A 23361-nucleotide genomic window follows, 5' to 3' on the forward strand; every position below is an offset into this window, starting at 1 on the left:
AGCTTTTACTTGTTAAACAAATGTTTAAACTAAACAACTCTACTTATTCAGGCATATTATAGCTGCTATCACCTGAACATAAAGAAAGGTACTTTTCTTGACCATACCCACATCTGTGCCCTTTTGGTGTTCCAAGTGTTTCAATATTGTGACATAACAACATCAGTAATTAGCAGGTTGGTGAAAGAGAACATCTTTATATGAATACTTGGGCTACCTGCAGCAACTGTCAAGTTGGCTTTCTCCTTTTTTCCTGTGCCGAATCAGGCAGTGCTGTGTACATGCACCATAGGGCTGCTGTAAGCCACTCCTTTATCTTCTGTGACAAAAGCCTCATCTCTCCAAGAAAGAGCTGTGTTTGTACATTTCATATCTTGTGATATTTGGAGTCCTCCTGCTTGAGACCTTTCCCCATGGGACTACATGTATATGCTGGTTATTTAGTCTTTGGTAAAGAAAACTTTTAAACTTTATCCAGCTTATCTTTTGTTTTCTATAATTGAAGACATAGTTCATTGGAATAATAGCCTTTGCTTGTTGATAGTTTGACTAGCATAATTTACTTTTAGATGTCAGTTGACCTAAATTGTATGGAATGAGAAAGGCCTACAGGATTCTTTCTCACTCATTATCGTACCTAGGTTTTTGATAGGAATTAATAGATCTAATTCCATTTATTCTTTCTAAGCTGTATACTATTCACTGCTATATATCTTGATCAGAATCCTTGTTGTCAGAATACATTAATGATTCTTTACAAGTCTTTGTGCAGAAATGATTTTCTATGACCCTTAAAATTTGGCTTAAACACTTAAAAACAACCCATTACTTAAGTTTACTTTTACGTTTATCATGATCTCTTCCAATTCGTTAATCAGACATTAAGCAGTGTTTTCAGCATCATCAACTTGAGTACCTTTGGAAGATGTCCAGAGAGATGGAATGTGAAAACCTGCTTACATATGCACTTCCCATTACTAACAATATGTACTACTCACAGAGGCCTCACAGGGACATTTGAAAATTGTGTAAGGTCTTGAAACATGTATAAATTGTCAGTCATTATTATTATTACTTGAAAAATGAAATTTATACATCAGAGTTTTTAATTTCATTGAAAAATAAAAATCTGACCTATAAAAATTAGAGGTCGCCAGTTTTCATGACAGAGTGGCTAGTTTCACTGATCAGTTTTTTTTTTTCACTTGAATTTTTAGTATGTGGTGTGAAAACCAACCCTCTGATACTCAAGAGATACCAATGGTTTCATGTTTCAGTGTGTTAGCATTTTATCCTGTTGTTAGGCATCTCTTGATATTTGTTTCAACCTAGAAGTGTTTATTGTTGGAATAATGAGAAATGTGTTAGTTATCAGCTAATGGTTATGAAACAAACTGTTATTTATGCATGATCCTGATTCAGAATATAGGATTTAGTATTGTAATTGCTTGAAATTGTTTTATATATCAAGTATAGTGAGTTTTCTTTGAAAAGCAATAGTAAAGGTAAAAAAATATGAAGACAGAATGAAAATAGCTGAGAACAAATATTAAAACCTTTCAGTATGCTACTAAAAAATCTAGTAAGTAAACATATTAATCCAGTTGCTGAGGTATTGATTTTCTTAATAAGATTAGGTCAGACTTCATGGCTAGACACTTCTGAAAACCATTACATTTTTCGTACAAAGTCTATGAGATATTCTGGAATTATTCCAGCAAATATTTCTGAACTGTGCAACTGTAAAATTTTGCTTTTGGAGAGAAATGTGCTTTCCTTGTTTACTTTTGGTTAGAATTGTATTTCAAAAATGAACTAATCAACATAATCATTAGTTGGAAGAACTTTTTGTTCTGTTATGATAAAAATCTTAGTTTCTAAACTCAATAAAGTGTTTGAGTTCTTCTGAAATGTTTGGAAAAAAATGAAGTAATTATCATCAGGCAGTCAAAAATAAATGTGGACTTGTTAATAAGATAGAATTAGAGATCCAAAAATAGGTTAAAAATTGTATGTTCTAGAATGTTAATATGGAAGGGATTATTATTCATGTAAGAATTGATGGCTATGACTTTGCTCTGTGAAGCTTGTACTACTATGATGATTTTGTTTTGAAATAAAAATTTAAGAAATCTTTCAGTATCGTGAATCATGTCATTATTTTATTTTTCTGGACATTGTGTTTCTGTATAAGAATAAGTCTGGCTTTGTAGCATGTACTAACAGGTATTTTAAGTCTCATTTGCATCATATTTTGGTTGGAGAAGGTCCTAGAGATTTGGGTGAAATATTCTTGAAAAAATGTTTGGAAGTGATGAAAATTTTTCTTAAATGGGCATGAATTATTTTCACTACTCCTGGTGGATTATAGCTTCTTTGGTGGCAGTCCGGTGTTGACCTGAACAGGCTTGGCCACTTTCAGTAAACCTTTTTTTTAGCAGTTAGAATACTCTGCTTGTTGCAATAGTAGCCTACTAGGGAACTCCAGTGTCTTGTGTCCCATCACTGATATGTCTCTAGTATGCAACTAGCCACAAGGGTTGTCTATAAGTACCATTCAGTATATTGTATTTGTGTCTTATAGTGTGGAAACTCATTCTTCTACTTTTTGAAACAGTTCAGCTGGTACGCTCCTTCTGTAATTCTACTTTAGCATGTTCCTTGAGTGCTTTGCTGTGAAATACAAATTTATTATTTTCAGTTCTGAAGTATTTTGGACTGTTGAAGTTACTTCTAGTTGGTACTAGGTCTCCCAGTGTATTGTTTTAGGGCTAGCAATGAATTTGTTGCTTTACACTATACACTCTTAGAAGTTAATTAGTGCCTAGCTATTGACCATAAGCACTCTTTTGACCAGATCATCTTCAGTATAAGTTTCTTGTGAAAATTTTATTAATTCTTCTTCATGAGTGACAGCTACCTTTCTACTTCTTGTGGTCATGTTTCCACATGTTTATGGAGGTTTTAGCAAAAGTTATAGAAGAGAGAACATATTGTATTTGACATTGAAATTTTAATATTAAATTGTAATTAACTGATAAATACCCCTGCTATTACTTGCCTTCTCTCCTCTCCATATCAGTATTGTTATCAAGAAAATGTGACTGTAAATAATAACAATTAAGCCAGATTGAGGAATAATGTAGGGGGAGACTTGGGATTGGATGAGAGAAGTACTAACAGAAGATGTTAAATCACATGAAGTTTCACGAGATTAGAAATTGAAATGGATGGGAAATAGAGATAAAGGATCCATTCTAGATCTTGATCAAACCAAGATTGAATAATGGTTAAAGTATCTTTTAATTTGATTTTAATACTAAAGCTGTAATTGAAGTTTTGGAACAAACAATAGAAAAGAAAATATTAAATGTGACTAAGAGAAAAATTTTGGTTTTTGAAGATACAAGTTTTATGTAAATTTATCTATTTCAGGGTTGTTATATGTTTATCATTTTTATTGTACATTCCATTGTAAATTGTGGTTGGGCAATTCAAAAACTGTCATATCACTAGTGGTGTAGGTAGTGTATATAAAACAAAAAGGGTTCAAGGCTAAAGTACTTTTAATTACATTGCAGTTAACTAAGACAGATAAGTGTAAATACCTTATACTGTCTGTCATATGCTGATTTTTGTCATACATGCAGTATAATATAAATATGTACAGCAAGTATAAGGTAATATTATAATATGAAAAGAATTATGTTTAAAAATAATACAACTTGTTACCATCTTGTTTTTAGGTGGAGACTCTGGAAAAGCTGTACTTTATGGCAGAAATAAGCGTTCAACAGGTCAGATTCGTGAAATAACTTTTTCGAAGGAACAAGCATGTTGTATTGTAGGTATAGTACTGATGGTAATGCTTATGATTGCTCTAGTGGCAGCATTTGCAAGGCCAACTGTATTCTGTGAAGATGGATATGGAAATGTAACTGAAAAAATTTTGTTGAAGAACACAGCATCAAGTGGTTTATTTAAAGCTGGGAATAAAGATTTTCCTTGGCAGGAAATTTGTCTTCCACCATTTGTTAAGCCTCTACATTATTCCATTTTTATACATCCAAATCTGACCACATTCTGTAATGAGGGAACAGTGAACATAACATTAGAAGTTCTGCAGGCAACCAATTTTGTTGTTATTCACAAAAAAGATTTGAACATAACTGTTCAAGATCTATTCACCATTAGTGGGAAGCAAGTTAAGATTGTGCAGAGCTTGGAAAATGCTGAACATGAACAGTTATATTTAGAGTTTGAAACCACTATGAAACCCTCAGTGGAGTACATTCTCCATATCCAGTTTAAAAGGCTACTTCATGAAACTCTTGAAGGATTTTATGTAAGTTCCTATACACCATCTGGTGGGCAGAAAAGGTAGGATAGTAGATTCCTGTGAGATTTCTCTACCATATTGATAATATGTAATACATTTAAATGTAATATAACACTATAATACATGTACAAGTATGCTGAGCAATTCAGAAGTCCATTGATAGACAAATATTTCAGAGGTGGAAAGGTACAAGAAAATAACTGCTTGTGGTATGTTGTGGGTCTTTCCTGTAACTATACATTGAGGTCATTCAAGATCCACTTCTAGGTCTTATCTTTCAAAACCTTTTATTGATATCTATTGTGCATCAAAGATTCTAATTCCAGAGGTGTAGACAAGAAGAAACAAAACATTTTATACCAAAAGTTTAAAATCTCTTCACAACAACAATACAAATTTGTAGGTAGAAATGCAGATGAGGTAAACATCATAGTATTGCACAATGAGGGCAAATAACAACTCTCTTTAAAGTTCTGACCAAATGTGGCAAATGCCAATATGGTGGCTTAATTACCAGTAAATATTAATAGTGGTGGTTGTTCTTGATCTGGTTGCATAAGTGAGCCTATTACACAGTTGCTGACACATTTTCTCTCCTGTCATCTGTATACAATCTGGTAGCAGCTCTGGCATTCTGCATAAACTCTCCATATATTAAAGCTGGGTAATTAACTTGATTAATCAAGATAATTGATTATCTATGAGTATTGATTATATCAATTAGTATAATATAAAATAATGAATTAATTGAAATTATGTTTAAATCATTTCATGAAAATAAGAAACTAGTGTTTCCAGTTATTACTGTTTTTGAAATAACAGATCAGTTGATTAATGTTGGGAAAATAATTAATTAATCAAACTGGTGTTTCCAATTATTATTGTTTTTGATTATTTCAACTATCCAATATTTTAAATATTGCCGTTTTGACTTTTCAGTATTATTTTTGATTAAACCTAGTTTGTTCAGCTTAATTGAATAGTGTCACAACTGATGAAAATAATCATCTGATTGAAATTATGGTTTCCGATTATTCCATCTATCCAAGTAATTGAAATATTGTCATTATGTTGTAATGCACAAAGGTACATAAGAACTGTCTGTGCTCTGTTCACCACAGGTATCAAAACCTGAGTTATAGTGGTATAAGTATTTTAATCAATTTATGTGAAATTAATCTTTTTTTGTCATTTTGTGTGAATAATCAATTAGTTGAGTGTAATTGATTAATGAGTCTGATGATTAATCAATGAGCAAATTCCACTACTCTCCTATCTCTGCTTTTACAGTAGCAGTATGTTAAACTGATCTTCAATGAAATCTGTGCCATTAGTTAGATGATTTGTGAAGAGAAACAGTACAATACTTTATGTAGGGGACTTTTATTTTATTACTTTTTAATCTTTTAGTTCTATACATTAATCTGACTTTGCACATCAAACCTAGGTTTGTGTAGCAACCTTTCCAATGGTCGGATTTTAATCTTCTTTAGCATAATGTCATATGCATGGAAAGGGTGACTTATGCCTATAAATATTGTTCTGGAGGAACAGTTTTTGGTTTAAAACTTCCTATCTTATTGATATTCCTTTGTCATTGACATTTTGGGGTGTGCAATTCATATTAAAAAAATTCCCAAGATGACTTTGAAACTGACTTGAATATCTTGATATTGTCACAGGATAGTCCCACAACAACTCATTCTGTACCACTAATAATTATATTGTTACACATCTCTGTTTTTCAGTTATTTACCTGTAAATACACTTTTGAATTACACTGTGTATGTTTATATGTATAGTTAGGACTTATCATTTTTTTGTTGTTTCTTTGAAGACACGCGTATTTTATTAAAAAAAAGATATAAACAATATTTATGTAAATTCATGTTAGAACCTAATGTCACATCAAATAATTTTGTTATAATTATTATAAAATTTTCAATATTGCATACATGTAACATATCGCCTCACAGTTTTAAATTATTTTGTTTCAAGGGTATTTTACAAAGTCTTAATTGATGTTTTCATTAAAAATATTTTCATCACCAACAAACACTTGAATCACACATAAGAAAATTTGCAGAAGTCATTTCTACAAAATATGTCATCATTGCTAGTCAGAATGACATTGTCTGCTTACCTTAATTTTGAGGAATAGGAAATACATTTTGTTCATGTGTAGTGTTTAAATTGCATGTATACATCTGTAAGTTTGATTCAAAAAGGAATTCAAGTATACATGTAATATCTACTTATCTCTACCATGACCTATAGCTATTCCTCTTTTGTTGTGATTCTGAGTCATTGAATTTATTTCTTGCCTACAATTCTTAATCTATTTGCTAAATTGTGCTGATTTTTTTGGGCTATACATATACATTCAATTATAAATTCTATTTCTACTTCTTACTTGCTCAGGCAGACTTTCGGGAAGTTAGGGCTTTCTGTTCAGTAAAATTAGCATAATTGTGGTTTCCTTTTATATATATCAAGTAAGCATGAAAGAGTTTTTGTTAAGTTTCCATTGTCGTTCCTAGTTGTTACCTTAAAGTCATAGCAGATAATGCCTGTGGTAATAGCTCCCAAATGTGTTGGGGATATCTCATCTATTAGACAAAATCAAATGTTGATGTTAAACAAGCCAGCTAACATGGAAGATTAATTAATTATGGGTTTGGAGTTGAGTACTTGCACCCACAACATCTCAATTCTTACCGCCCTTCACTGTCTGCAGCCAGTTGTGGGAAGGCAGTTACCCTTGAAAGTTATTAAAGTTCCTAAAGTAGAAATAAAACCACCCTAAGATTTCTACTATATGAAACTCCCAATCTCCACCCTTACAAAAGAAAAGAAAATTAAAACTAAATGATCTTATAAAGAGCTACAAGTGCTGATTGATAAAGCAGGATGTAATTTTGGTTTTATATGTAAAAGATTATATGCACAAATTGTAATTGAAAAATTAATAATACAAGTACATTTACAAAAAGTACTTCAAAGAAAAATAATATTATTGCTAATGTAAAGTAAGCCATTAAAAAGTGGAATATACATACAGATTATTCTTGTTCTAAATTGCCATTTTTATATGCAATTTTTGAAATTGCATAAAAATCCCATTAAGTTCAGGTTTATAACTGATTCTTTAAATACAATTACTAAATCTGTCTTGATTGTTCTTAATTATATCCTGGATGTTATGTTTGAAATAATTAAAATGCCCTTTTTAAATGATCCAAACAATTATTTTTGGATTACTAAAAACAACATTCCAGTTTTGGAATGTTTAAATAATTTAAATGCTTCAGGAATAGCCAACACTCTGTGTCTATGTATGACTTTACTACACTGTATACTAAAATAGATTTGAAAGATTTAATCAGGGTATTCAATGACTTGTGCAATAATTTTGTAAATATATAAATAAACATTCCAAAATTTAAATTTACTGAAATTGAATGTAAAAATATACTTCATTTCTGTGTTTATAATAGTTATGCTACTTTAAACAAACAAGTTCCAATGGGGCAAATTTCTCTTCAAATATTGCTAATTTGTACTTATTATTGTATGAAAACTCGTTTCCGAAGCAGGTTTCAAATCCTAGCTTACATGTTACATAGATGACTTAATTTTCATAAATAACTTGTTTTTTACACCAAACATAATATATTTGAAAGAACTTGTAACAGAAAAAAGTATTTAGACTTGGACATTAATTTAGTAAAAAGCAAAGGTTTAATAAAGGTATCTTGTTTATGTCTGGTTCTTTGTTTATCATTATGATGTTTTTATTTGTCGATAAATATCCTATGGTTTTATTGAACTGTAATGGTTGTAAACATGAGAGTTTTGTATTATGTTTACCAAATTAGTTAAATTTACTGTTTGGTGACATGAGAGCATGGTAGGGAGGTGCAAAATATGCTGATGAGTGAAATCTGTATTGAGTAATTATTTTTTATGCTTATGTTATTCAAAAGATGTATGATCATGATTTAAAAAAATAAATACAGTATTAATCTTATTGGTTAATGGTGATAGTAAAAGTTAAATATATCTCCATTTTATTTACAGTAGATTAGTACAGGATTACCACATATTTTAAAAAGAAACATAATGGTGATTGCATAGTGGTGATGTTTAGCTGACATTAGTAATTCATTTGCCAAGTATTATGTTTGTGTGAAATAAAATTCTGCAGAAATAACATGCTATCTAAGTTGTGAAGATTAAAAACAATAACACAGGCACGTTTGTTTGGCAGATGTGCCAGTACGGGTGTATATGTACTAATCAATTAATGAGGCTGTCAAATAATCAGCTAAATGCCCAACTCTAGTTAGAATTCACTTTGCAAAACTAATGATTTTTCATGATTGTAGTTCAGTTTCAAGTAGCTTAAATAATTAACTTCCCACTTAGAACAGTGCTTTGAATTTGACTCTACATGAGACAACTTACAACAGAACAGACTGTAATGTTCAAAGGCTTAATTTTTTCAAGAAATTAACAGGAAAAAACGTAATATAAATATTTCAATTCTAAATTCTGTTTGTTATACCAAATTTGTTAAGAACAATGAGATTTAAGTTTTTAATTAAATTGGGATCACACAAGTGTAGTAACTCAATAATCCACATGTGTAACTCATATTTACACAAATTAGTTTGAATTTATAGTAGTTTTCAGCACTGGGCAAAGCACAGGCTTCCATTCCCCTATGTATGGAGTCCTGTCTGAGTGCAGTTGTTTGTGGTCAGTCTGTGTAACATGGCATCATTCATAATTTCCAACCAGTGACCACAGAGAGGCAACTGATTGACAACAACTTACAGCTATTTTTTATGTATATTATTTTGTTATAAATAAATTAATTTTTAATTAATTTAATTATTTGTGGTTGTTATGTATTAATTTTTAATATAAATAAGATACAAAGTAAGCATATTAATCCAAGTTAACTACTGTATTCTCAAAATAACTTGAAATTAATTAGAATATTTATGAGAAATTATGAATAATACTAATATAGTAGGTTTTTTGAATCTCATATAACTAATGAATTTACAGTAAAAATAGTTTTGAATTTTCCAAAGATATGTATCTAAACTGTTTTTTTGACAGACTTGTCTTTATTGCCAGTCTTTACATTGAGTCCTTATATATAAATTTACCATTAAATGAAGTAATTGAGTTAAGTAATAATTTAATTTTTCAAAATTCTGATCTTGTTGGGGGGGTATAACAAAACCTGTATTTATAAAACTATTATAATTTGTCACCAAAGAGTCAACTTTTGTTTTTAATGGTTGTCTTTATGAACAACTTGTGTCTATGGGTTCAAGTGTTGCACTGTGTTTGGCTAATTTGTTTTTAAGTTATTATGAAGAAATGTGGATAAAAAAAGTTGTCCAGAAAAGTTCAAACTATTATACTGTAGAAGATATGTTGATGATGATACTTTTGTAGTTTTTTCGAGAATTTAAAAATTATTTGAACAATCAACATAACAATATAAGTGCTGTTATAAGCCATCTTTTACAGGATGATATTTTCATTTTGATAGTTTTTTACCTTTTGAATTTAAAAAAACTTAATTCATAATATAATTCACTGAGCTTATAACCTAGTTAGTTCTTATTCCTCTTTCCGTGAAGAAATACACAACATAAAGGTTGTTTTACAGAAAAATAGTTTTCATATACAATTAATTGATAGTGTTATCAGGAATTATTTAAAAGCTTTGTACACTCCAAAAATTAGTAAACAGGTTGAAAACAAAGAAATAGTTTATTGCATTCTACCATTTACTGGTAATCACTATAGAATTAAGGAAGAAAATTAAATCTATTTTGAATAATATAACTTACCCACATATTAATTTTAGAATTGTCTTTAAACCAATGTTTCATTTAAGTAACTATTTTAAATATAAAAACAGGATTCGTATAATGCATCACTCTTACGTCATATATAAATTTGCATGTCCAAGGTTTAACCATGGATGTGTGGGCTCTACAATATGTTGTCTGAGCTCATGTATTAAAAAGCATACGCAGAACACAGCATATAATCAGTCATCCATCCTTCGCCACAGTTTACAGGACTTTGACACAAATGTCACTTGAAAATACTTTAACATCTTGGGGAGTGTGGATAGTAAAGAAATGCTACATGCTTAAGAAAATTTGTGGATACACAAGATGAGTGCTGAATTAAATGTTAATCAAACAGCATCATCTTTGCTCTTAAAACTATGGATGTACATTGTAAAGCTTTTGTTTATTTTTACAAACAATCCTTTCAAAATATAGTTCTTTTTAATATTTAATTTACTATCTGTTGTTGCATTGTGCTGTCTTCTCAGATGGCATTGTTGCTCTGCTCAAAACGAGCTTCCAAGGAGCTATACATAACAATGTTTGCTGTAATTTTGAATTTACTAATTGTATCTTACAAAATTCGGGAGGCTTTTAATAAACATTAAGAATAAAGATATTTTTTCATCTTGCACTATTCATATTTTTATTTGCATAACTTCCATAACCTAAATGAATTGAAATGTATTTTCTGGTAAATTTTATACTTTATTATTTTCTCTATCCCAACACTAACTGTAGTGAAATCAACAATGTAGGGTGAGATGAAAAGTTGAAAACTATGAAATAAATCTAAATTATCCTTTTTTTCCTTTGTAGAATGACTTCATATTGTAATGGACAATTACTCTTTATTTTTACAATTAAACATTAATAGACTTCAAATTTGGGCTCATTTAATTTTATTGGTTTACAGCTGCACTTAAGCCCACTCAGAGTATACCAAAAGTCATTTACTATAGTTGAACAACTTTGTGTAAATAAATGATAAAGTTACAAGCACTCCATGGTTGAATTACAATTGTACAACACTGTGTGTACGGTAGGAAATGGAGTATCAAAATAATTATTTTTATTTAAAAGCTATTTTACTTAAGTTTCAAATTTCTAATTTTAGTTACTTTAATAATGATGAAAAAATTTATGTAAAAAAAGAAGAAATTTAATACATATGGAGTACTTTTATTTCTATTATTCTATTTTTATGCCATATCTGTATCTTTCTGTACACTGAAAATAACTACCAAGCATGTGTCTGCAACATTCCTGTTTAAAGCCAACTTAAAAATTTTCATTTTGTTTGTGTGAGGTATCTAAGATACTCATGATATCAATAAGGATCACTAATTTTTCACAGTTACAATCCTGCTTATTTGCAGTTCGTCCTTGAAAGAGAAAGCTCTACATTTTGAAAGTGCTTTGGTTGTTGGGTTTCTTTTTTGTGAAGTACATGTAAATCTGTTATAAGATAAACATTGATATGTTTAATTGAAAAAGTAATTCTTATTTTTATGCATACAGAGGACTAATGCAGTGATATTTCCATGCAAGTGCAAGCCACAGCTCCATAGTCACCATATATATTTGGATCAAAGTAAATTCCCAATCATTATAAAGTCACTCTGCTAAACAGGAATTATAGATGGCAGGATATGTCGATCCCATTCTTGGGAAGAATGTTTATAGAGCATGATTGTTAAATTATGTATAGCCAAAATACACATCATTTTGAAGAAAGAAACATTCAGTGCTCTTCATGAAATAAAACTTGCAGTGCAGAGCATTTTGAACAAGAACAGAATATGAATCCACACCTAAAGCTATTGTAAATAAGAACAGTGCCCTCCCCTTTAATGTGATGAGTATGATCACTAAGAAAACCCCCTCCCCCAAAAAACAACAAAATTCATTACAATGAAACTAGGCATATCTCCTGGTACTTTTAACTGTGTAATAAACAAGATTTGATTATAAAAAAACGAAAATGAATGTTTACAAACTTTCAACTACACCTCACAAGCAGTGGCAGTTTTCATGAGAAAAAAATGACTAAAGAAATTGGAGTCAAAAGAATCTGTTTTGATCACACAATTCTTCATTTGCAACTCTAATATACTCTGTAATTTTCATCTACTTAAATGTAGTCTTAGAAGCTAATATATTTATACATACATACACACACATTTTGAAGTGTTTGTTGAATGTTTTTCAATATACATGGTCTAATATTTGTCTCCCCATTCTTTGAAGAAGTTTGTTATAGTGGAAATTGTAGTGTTAGGGACAAGCGGATAAACTTGGCCATAAGACTGAACATGACTGCAGATAGACAAAGTAATCCCAAAGGTGTTACAGGGCCTAAACTTTTTTTTTTAAAGGTGTAATTGGCACTTGATAAGATAATTGAATGTTTTGATGTGTCATGATCTTTTGGAAACATGTGGATTAAAATTGTTTTTGTATTAAGTTAATAATGTAAATATATCTTTTAGATATCTTGCAACAACCCAGTTTGAACCAACAGCAGCTCGCTCAGCATTCCCATGCTTTGATGAACCAGACATGAAAGCAACATTTTCTCTTCAAATTGTTCATGAACAAGATTATGATGTGTACTTCAATTCTGATCTAAATATTTCATTGCCATATGAGAATGGCTTAATCTTGTCTGTGTTTAACCCAACTGTTCGTATGAGCACATACCTTGTTGCCTTTCTCGTGTGTGATTTCAGTACTATTCAAGGGAAGACAAAAAGTGGAACTGATGTAAGTATAGAAGTGTAAATGTACATTGTACCACAGTTATTGTACTTAAGTGTATGCCCTGTAGATAATAAAGTGAAAAAATTGTATGATTTAGGTAACTATAAGTCACATCCATGTATTATTCACATTAGTAATGGCATCTGTAAGAATTGTTTTAGGTAATTGCAAGTCACATCCGTGTATTAGTCACATTAGTAATGGCATCTATAAGAATTGTTTTAGGTAACTATAAGTCACATCCATGTATTAGTCACATTAGTAATGGCATCTGTAAGAATTGTTTTAGGTAACTGTAAGTCACATCCATGTATTAGTCACATTAGTAATGGCATCTGTAAGAATTGTTTTAGGTAACTGTACGTCACATCCATGTATTAGTCACATTAGTAATGGCATCTGTAAGAATTGTTTTAGGTAACTGTACGTCACATCCATGTATTAGTCACATTAGTAATGGCATCTGTAAGAATTGTTTTCATATTGCTGTGTGAGTTTATTTATTGTACTTTTAATTTATTTTCAATTTTTATGTGTGAAACAAATGGTATTTATAAATAGATTATAGCCTAATTTATATTAACTCAGAATTCTTAAATAGAAATATCAGAACAATTTTAATGTTAGTTTGTTATTTTTGTGGCAATCTTGTATGAGCCACAATACTTAAATAGTGCATATGTGTTAATGGATGTGCTGTGTGGTGCTGTGGATGATTACTATTGAAAATGGATAGCCAGTTACATATTTGAGGGAGTAATTTCCATAGTCTGTTAATTTGCATTTGCAAAAAATATGTTGTCCAACAAAGAGGCACATCATGACTTTACTTGGAGGTTATAACTTTTAGCATGATTATATATTTATGCATAACTTGCATATTACTTGTGAGAGAACATTTGCTGTAAACAAATCCTTCAAGAAAAGATTTATAATGGGAGAGAACAACAAAGATGCAATAAAATTTGAAAACTTGCAAGCTTGAAAAATGCATCTATATGCAACTATGCATGCAGACAATGTATTTCTAAGGAATATTGTTATTCTTAGAAATGCTTTCTTGCTATGGGGTGGTAATGAGAATTTTTATCAAATTTTCTTTTTATTTACTAAGAACTTTCTCAAAACTGCCTAAATGTCAACATTTCTAGAAAATATTTCTACCAATATTCTTTTTGTCTAAGAAAATGTTCTTAAATATTTCTAGTTTTAAGAGAGAAGTGAGATTTTTTGTTCTAAGTGTGTGTGTGTGTGTTTGTGTAATTTTTTAAATGGGGTTTTTTCAATACTATTTTACTTCAAATATAGTACATCTTGTTTTAAGTGCTGAATATAGAAGCTGTTTGATAAAATTGCCTTGCTTATATTTCATTAATTTTTGAAGGATAATAATAATAATGGCAAATTTTGGAGTATTTCAGACAGTCACAAACTTAGAAACAAATAATAAAACTAACTTGTATGGCTTCTGTGAAACAACTTCTAAACTAAGGGTTTAGCTAAACTGTAGATTGTTTTTAATAATAGAATGTAAATACCTTTATATATTTTTATTATGATAGAAGAAGTAATACTCATTCAACTGTAGAAGTGTAATATTTGACCAGAAGTTAATTACAATTAATGAAGAAGTATTAGTGAATGACATGTTATATACTACTAGCCAAGTGACATTAAAGTTCGCTATCTATAGTGTTGTAAATTTTTGATGAAAACTACTTGTCCATGGGACAGAATGTTTGAAAAATCTACTTATCCCATCACTGCCCCATAAAATATATAAACAAATTTAAAATAACTATTATTTATAATATGCTCTTATTTAACATTGAACAATTGTTGAAATTACTGAACTCGCCTAATTTGAAAGCAAATAAAGAAATCATTACGCAGTCCAAATATTCTTGCCAAAACTGCCTCTAAAAATATTCAAACTACATCAGACTTTACCCATAATAAGAGTTACAAAGAATGGAGGGTCTTCTGTCTCTTCACATACTTGGTGCCTACAGACATAAACCAGTATTCGATAGCTCAGGCCCCTCAATTTTAAGAAGCATCAGACCTTGCAAGATGTCCTTATTAAGCAGGGAAGATTTTGTTGACAGCACAGTTGAGTACGCAGTCAGAACTGGTATAGTTTTGTGCTTGAAACTTTTCATGTGTTTTTAGTCCACTAAGCTCCTCCACAGTTCTTGCTTTCTTTTCCTCAGTGAAAAGTACATCAAAGTGTACTAGGATTTGTTTAGTTTCAGATATGCCATATGAACTGAGTTCTTCTCTACTTTCTGGCCAATAAGTGTTGTTAAAAACATTGAATGTCTGAGCTGGCATGCAGATGAAGTTGGAAAACCTTTCATCAGTGTGCTAGACCATTATTTCAATTAGTTTAATATTATTTGTTAAATTGACTGTTGAGGGGCAGTGACCAGACAACTCAATTTCAGTGAATCATTCCCAAACTTTCTTTCTCTTAAGAAAGTACTGCATGTGTACACCTGACTCATTCTTCAGTTCTACTAATCTTAAGACACACTGTTTCATTGCAGGCTGGACATGTATTGATAATAGTTCATTAGACTGAAATAATTCTGAAAGATGCAATACTGGCTTTAGGATATCTCTTGGGATGGAGAGTGTATTGATGAAATTGACACTAATGACTTCAGTGGGGACCTTCCTTGCCTTAGCTGCCAATTTGTTACTGCCATTGCTAACTTGACCTAAGTGCAAAACCGTAACCTGCAGGTTTTGCAGCATGGCATTTAAAGCTCTTGCTTTCCATGAGATTGGCTTAAAAGAGTCACATGCTGGAAAAAGAAACTTTGAATGAATGGGTGATCCTTTGTGCAAATTGGCTGGTGTCATTGAATGAGGCAATGGGATGTTAGAATCTGAATTGGTGGACTGAAGCTCCAGGTTGCTGCAGGTGCAGTACTCCTTGGCTATCCCAGGCATTGTTAGATGGGTTGGTGATGACAAGGCTGAACCTTGTGATTTTTGTTTCCATGGGTTCTGAGAAAAAAACTCCAAAAACAAACAAACATATAATAAAACATAGTCCTGAATAGGGATGTTTTGAAAATATAGAAGACTCTGTGGAAGATGGAGACTTCTTACATAGAGAAAAACTGGAGAAAATTGGAAATTTAACTGTTATTACTAATACAGAGACTACTTACCGTAGGAGCTTCAAAAACTTAGGTTTAGATAGCCATGACTCTTTCATTTAAATTTAATACAAGAGTTATGATCTAGGTAGTTATAAAGCATGAGTGTTAAATTTGGTATTTTTAGAAGTGATAATTTATTGTAGTTTCCTTACGTAACTGTTTACGAATCATTTGTTGTGTAGTTCAATTGTTTTGAATTGACATCATGTTACTCGAACCTCCTGAATTTTTCTCATTGCTTTAAGTGAGTATTGTCACATCATAATGTCTGATAGTTTGTAGAAAGTTCTAGGCCTCAGTACAAGTTAAGTTAGTGAAAGTAAAAAAAAAGAAAGTAGACTGTGTGATTGTAAGTTTAGCTATAAAGAGCGTATAGTGGTGATTTCTGAAATGAATTATACAGCTTGTATTGTAATAACAGAGATAGAGGGGAATAAATTGGCTTGTCAAAGGGTGTTCTAAAAGTAATTGAACCTGCTTGTGTAGACTTTTACAAAGAAAAGTAACAATTATTTAAAGCTCTGGATACAACTGTGATTATCATTAGTGTAATGAATTTTTGTACATACTTTTGTCTTGTTTTGAATAAATTATTTTAAAACAAGTGGGTTGTGTGATGTCCATTTACTGTTGAAATTTATTGCCAACAAGTCACAGACACCTACTATAAAGAATCTGGTCCATACATACATACATACATAAAAAAAAATCTGACACTTACCCTACTGGAACAGATGGAAAAGACATCTTCACTCTTCAACAATTGTGTTTAAAAATGTATAACCACCTAATATGTAACTCCCTCATCTTGTAAAAATTATATGCACTATCGTAGGCTTTTCCTCGAACATTGTTAAGGGGTAAGTTCATTTTTATTAATGTGTCTTTAAGTGCTGACAAAATGGTATCAGCTGATGTGTCCCGAAGTTTTATCAACCCAAGAGGCTCTTTAAAAATCTCAGAATTTTCAACTACCCAAAGAACACAAAATACCAATTTCTTAGTTCATTAGCAGAAATGTTGACCAAGCTGATGGGACAATATTAGCAAGAAGTTTTTGGAGAATCGTATGAGCCATTAACTCAATTTGTTCGTTAATAATGACTGGGGTCACATATTGGCCATCTTTCAACCTCTGCTCATGGTCCATGCACTACTTCAAACACTGATATAAGTTGCCTTCAGTATCGTTATCACCACAAATAGTAATTCTGATATGATATTTTACCTCCTCTTATAAAATAGCCTTTCTCAACTAGCATTGCCCTCTATTGGTGCACATTTTTAACTCGGGCCACTAGCCTTCCACCTCTTGTTTCTACATATCCATACACAAATTATCATGCAACAGCTTTCCACCAGCAGAAGGCCAACACAACACCTATTGTAACCAGCTCCTTCTCCACACTAGCACTCGTTAATCACTTTTCAGTTGGCAGTAGTACTGTACAGACATGCTTGTTTTTGGTCTCAAACTTGTCGATGTTTTCCTTTCTACTACAGACTTTGTTTTCTTTTAATATATCATTGGTTTTTCATGTTTTTATATTGCACAAGGTTGTTTATTCCAATTTTTCCTTCTTTTTAATTTTCTTTTTTGCTTCACGATTGGAATTGTCAGTATACACTCGCAGTTTCAGGTAGTTACAATTTCTACAGCTGTTACTACTGCTGCAGGTTTGCCAACCACTGCTACCAAGTCAAGTACTCAATTATCATCTGATGATGTGATGACAATTGTTCGATGAGAAATGTCCATATTCATGTAACCTTCACCACTACATGAGGAATGCCTGCTCCTGGGGTGTCTGACAGGGAGGATGAGAATTTCTACAGCCTATCTCCCCCCTCCCCCTGACTTGCTTCCCAGTCACGAAAGATATCGGGAGATTTTTCCAGGCCCCTTTCACTCTTTGTGGAATTAATTGATCAGGTTTGTGCTGTCTTATCCTTATCTCCTGTTTCCTATGATTCTAAACCTGCTCTACTTGGTGAAGAATCTAGTGGCCAATTTTTAGTTTCCCTCCCTCACCTGATTTTAGGGTTCATGCCCAGCATTATGGGGATCAACTTTAGTTGGGAGTTAGTATGCCTCGTCTGTCTCGTACATCCAGAGATCATGCTTATGCATTTCATTGATCTTCCTTCCCTTAGCTTGATTCCAACATTTGTGATCTCATTCCATTGTGTGGTTCAAACTCTAATGCATTGGTGAATTTCTCACAACTTCAATTTTCCTGTATCACGCTGATGTTATTAAATTTTTGCATTTTGGTATTGTGAAAGGTTGCTTTTTTCTCCTTTTTTGCTAGTATATTGTAGATCCCACTTTGTGGCAAGTGGTGCCTGACCAGGTGTAGTTTTTTTTGAAAATCTGCACTGTCCATCCTGCGACTAGGCTCAATATCAGTTACGTTGTAGCCCTTCCTACCACAGACCTGATGTACAATTTTAGATGTCACCATGTGTTGGCTGTGTGTCTCTGTTTTATAGTTATCTATGACTAACATTACGTTGCAGGTTTGGGTTATGTACACTGTAGAGATGGGGTGTTCCGTAGGACTGCTAGTTGTTTTCTCTAGTGGTATATTGCTTCATAAATATGTTCATCCTGAGCCATACACTCATGGACTAACATGAGTAAAGTAAACAGAAGTTGCTGCCCATCTCTGATGCTCTATGGCATTGAGACTCTTCGTACTGCAGACCTGATGTACAATTCCAGATGCTGCCATGTTTTGTTTGAACGATTCTGTCGTTGTGATAGCTCTGCTTTTAAAAATAGGGTATTGCGGTCACCCATTGTATTGTTTCTGGTGATGCAGTCCTCTTGATTCTCCAATGTGTTTTCCCCCTTCTAATGGAGCAAGAGAGTTACCACTTACGAGTGTCTAGATGCTGGGGTGGTGGACCATGGAGGCCTGTCCTCCTGAGAGATGAATCATTCCTCTCAGTTGAGATTAAGGCAGTGTCATGCTGCAGGTTTTACTGGTATATAGCACTTCCTACCATGGACCTGATGTTCAATGCCAGATGCTGCCAGGTTTTGGTTGTAGCTAAGTAAGTCCTCAAATGTATACGGGCCGATATCCCTTCTCCTACCTCGGACTGGATGACAAATGCCCAATGACCCCATGTTTTGGACTAGAGATGCACCCAATGTTTGCAGTTCCTCTTCCTACCATTTGTTGAACATCGGTTCCTGACGGATCTTGTGTTGGTTGTATCTGGATGCAGCATGTTTTCTCACTTGTGTATGGCCAGATATCACCCCCCTTTCGAGAGCTAGAAGTACTATACCCATTGCTGTCAGGTTTTGGGCTGGAGATGCCATCATGCTGGGGCTTTCCACTTCCCTACCATCTGCTGGATGTCAGTTCCCAGCAGACCTGGTGTTGGTTGTGTTGGAAGTGCACACAAGTGGAGATGGATTATGGTACAGAAGCTCATCTTCCCTACCAATTCCAGTTTCAGGATGAAGAGGTAGGTGATTCTCTACCTAGCGTGGATCTGATGTACCATTCCAGATGCTTCCTGGTGTTGGTTGAAGTCGAACTACTACTATGGTCTGTCACGTCCTAGCCACTCGACACACAGAAGTCCCAATCGTCGGTCAAACATATTCTGGGATTTCTTCATGTTTTTCCACATTTTATGTTTGTGACACTCTCATAAAAGAGAGCAGAGTATACCTGCATCAGATGGTGTGGTCTCACTGAGGTGTGATGTTTTCTCTCTTTTTGTTCCACACCTACTGATCTCTCTTTGGGTGCTTCCTAAAAGGGGGACCATGTTTCTTTTATTGGCCCTACACAAGTTCAATGTGGGGTAATAGCTATTTAGTGAGAAGAGGTAAGATATTGTATCAGAAGTTACTATATTGCTATACTGAAAATATATTTCCGATAAATATTTACCTCCTCTTACATTCCCCACCCAGCCTCCCCACTTCTGATGAAAAATGGTGTAGGTCTTCTGATGAATCTCGAAGTGGTTAACGAATGCAGATGTGAAGAGGGCACTGTTTAGGATAGGAGTGGTGTCGTGCTCATGTTGCATGATTGTTTGCATGTGGATATGCAGAAGCAGGAGGTGTAAGGCTAGTAGCATATGATGAAATTATATGTCAATAGAGGGCAATGCTAGTAGAGTAAAGCTATTTTGTGAAAGGAGGTATCTATCAGAAATACATTTTCAGTGTAGATAAATGCTCATGTCCTTGGCATAGCAAAAATCTAAGTACTTTCAGTTGCTTTAGCAAACCATCTCAATTTTTTCTGTTTTTCAGACTCATGCAAATGTATTTGATTTTAACATCTGCAATGTTGATGCAAAGGACAATACAGCATTTCTGTGAAATTGAGATTGTTGATCTGTAATTTTGATGCAAAGGATGATACAGCATTTCTGTGAAATTGAGTTTGTTCATGCTCTTTTAAAATGTTGGAGAGCTTTTTTTACAGTTATTAAATCCATGATTCATGAAGGCAGGTTCTGTTTTAGAAAGTAATATGGTATTTGTTTTATTTTACTTTGCTCTTTTATGGTAAAAGCAAAACACTTTATTGGTTATGAAGCACATATGAAACCTTGTAAAACAATCATACCATGTTGTCTGAAATATTCTGAGAAGACCACCTATTTTAAGCTCTGTTCTGGCAATAGCAGTTGAATCCTGTGGTTGATTCGGTTTTTTCAGACTTATAATAAATTCCAAAACATGTTGAGATGTCGATATTGAGGAGTTTATTTCTACCAGCATCTGTTGAGAAGTTTAATGTTGAAGATTTGATTTCCAGTTATGTCTGTTGAGAAGTTGATGTTTTCTACTTTTCTAGTAATACATTGTAGTTATTTTTTGGTTTATACAGTCTTATGGACTATTACCAGAATTACATCAATCAATATAAAAATATTTATCATCAATATAATTATGTAATTTTAATGCATGATAAACATATATGGACATTAGAAGAATTTGATTATTTTTACACCTAAAAAAAAAAATTGTTAAATTAAGAAATATTTTTAAAGGCATTGTAAAAGTTATAAAGGGTAGTGTAAGTGTTATTATTTAGTTTATTTTGTGACTAGATATTTAATTATTGTTTAGTTTCATGGCAGGAATGTTGAAGATTGATTGTTTTAAAACCTTTAGCTATGACAAATTTCGTTATGTAACTCTGTATGAGTCATACATTGTGTTTGCAATTATGTTGTTGTCTAGGCTTTACTAATATTCTTGACTGGAGAAACTATTTCAGTTTGTGGCACATTTAAAGTGATACTTCACAAGATGGACTAACATGGCCAAATGTGAAAATAGCTTTGAAGGACTGGCAAATTTATTAGTACATGAACAATTTATGAGCACGTGTTCAACTGACATGTCACTTTTCCTAAAGGAGAGAACACCAAAAGATGTGGAGGAGGTGATCAAGCTGGCAGAACAGTATATGGAAGCCTATGGAGGGAGTATAATTGGCAAGTTCAAGAATATCCAGTTAAAGTCAAAACCAATGGTGGCTAATCAGAAGCAAGAATCTACCAAAGATGACAAGACAAATAGGAGAAGAGATTCTATATTTGTTATTAAATAGGACACATTGCAATGGAGTGCAAGTCCACCACCAACAAGCAACAGCAGAAATCTCAACATAAAGCAGCAGGAGCTACTTACAAAGATGGTGCTGGTAAGAAACAAGGAAAGAGTGACTTTCATTGTGGATGCTGCTGCCAGAAGAAACAGAATTAAAAAAATGCATCTGGTTCACCAAAAGAAGGAAGTGCCATTTCCATGATTGATTAGTGTATGACTAATGGTCAGCTGAAGTTAGCAAATGGATCAACAGTGCCAGTAGTGACCAGATGCATGTTACAAATATCAAGAAATGTCAACAAATCACAAAATGCCAATAGGTGAAGGATATGTCAGAGACAAGAAACGAAAGCCCAACGAGACACTGAGTGCAGTATTGCAGCAGTGAGAACCAAACTAGTATATAATAACCAGATAATAGGGAAGGTATGCCTGTGTGTGCTAATTGATGGTACAGTAAGAAAGTTTCCTATAGCAAAAATAAAGGTGGATACTCCATATTATGTAGGAGACCTTGAAGCCATGTGTATTAAGGCACCAATATGTGACTTGGTGATTGGAAACATATCAGGTAGTAGGAATTTAGAGAAACTAAACAAAAAGAAGACTAATGTAGTATTGGCTGTCACTACTAGTGCTTCAGAAAAGAAGAGCATCAAGCCCCTGCAAATTTCAAAAAGCAACATCCTAAATGTAGGTTCATGGGAGCTGAAGAAAGTGTAGAAGAAAGACCCTTCACTGCAGAAAATTTGGGATAGTGCTTGAGCAAACGTCAAACACAAGACAAAGAAAGAGGCAAGACAGAGGACTGGAAAGAAGTATTGAACCAGATCTATCAAAGGAGTTTTACAGGTGAAGCTAAAACATCAAAGGTAGTAAGAAGTACTTAAATAACAAGAAGATCAAGAATCTACATTTCAAGGTCAGACAGAAGGTTTTAGTTCTGCTACCCACAGCCAACAATAATCTCACTCTGTAGTGAAAGGCCCTTTTGTAGTACAGGAAGTGGTCAACAGGATGGACTATAAGGTGAAGGTGGATGGGACGACCAAGGTCTACCGTGCCAATCTGTTGAAGAGGTACTTTGAGAGGGAAGAAGACCTAACAGGTGCAGCTATTGAGGTACAGATGGATATGGCAGGTGTAGCTGTCATAGAAGCAGAATCTGAAGACAGTGACTTCGTTATAGAAGATAAAGATCTACTGGGCTTTAGACCATTGATTGGAGATGAGATATACAAGGATGCAAACATAAGTGAAGAACTGACTGGCAAGAAGTAAAAAGAGGTACAAGATCTACTGTGTTAGTATACAGATAGATCAGGAAAAACAAACCTCAGGCAACACAAGATCGAGATGAAGACAAGGGATCATGTCGAGGTGAAGCCCTACCAGAGGCCCTATGAAAACAGAGGACCAAACCAACAGGGAAACTGCAAATGTTGGTGTAGACTATGTGAGAAGACTTAGCATATGAACTAAGAACAGTCTTTGTATGTAGTGTAAAAAAAATATTGTAAGTATTTTTTTTTGAAGAGGGGCTTTATGTTGGATATGCAAGAATGTTTTGTGTAAGTGTTATTATTTAGTTTATTTTGTGAT

General features: G+C 32.9%; 1 protein-coding gene across 1 annotated transcript in view; it reads left to right on the top strand.

Annotated features, from left to right (window-relative positions):
- Window positions 1-23361, top strand: part of LOC106466747 (endoplasmic reticulum aminopeptidase 2-like) — a 175947-nt gene that overhangs the window by 11992 nt on the left and 140594 nt on the right. The window contains 2 exon segments of the mRNA XM_022394821.1: window positions 3747-4380; window positions 12717-12990. Of these exon segments, the coding sequence (XP_022250529.1) occupies window positions 3747-4380; window positions 12717-12990 (908 nt within the window).

Source organism: Limulus polyphemus, unplaced genomic scaffold, assembly GCF_000517525.1.
Source record: "Limulus polyphemus unplaced genomic scaffold, Limulus_polyphemus-2.1.2 Scaffold2368, whole genome shotgun sequence".
NCBI lineage: Eukaryota > Metazoa > Arthropoda > Merostomata > Xiphosura > Limulidae > Limulus > Limulus polyphemus.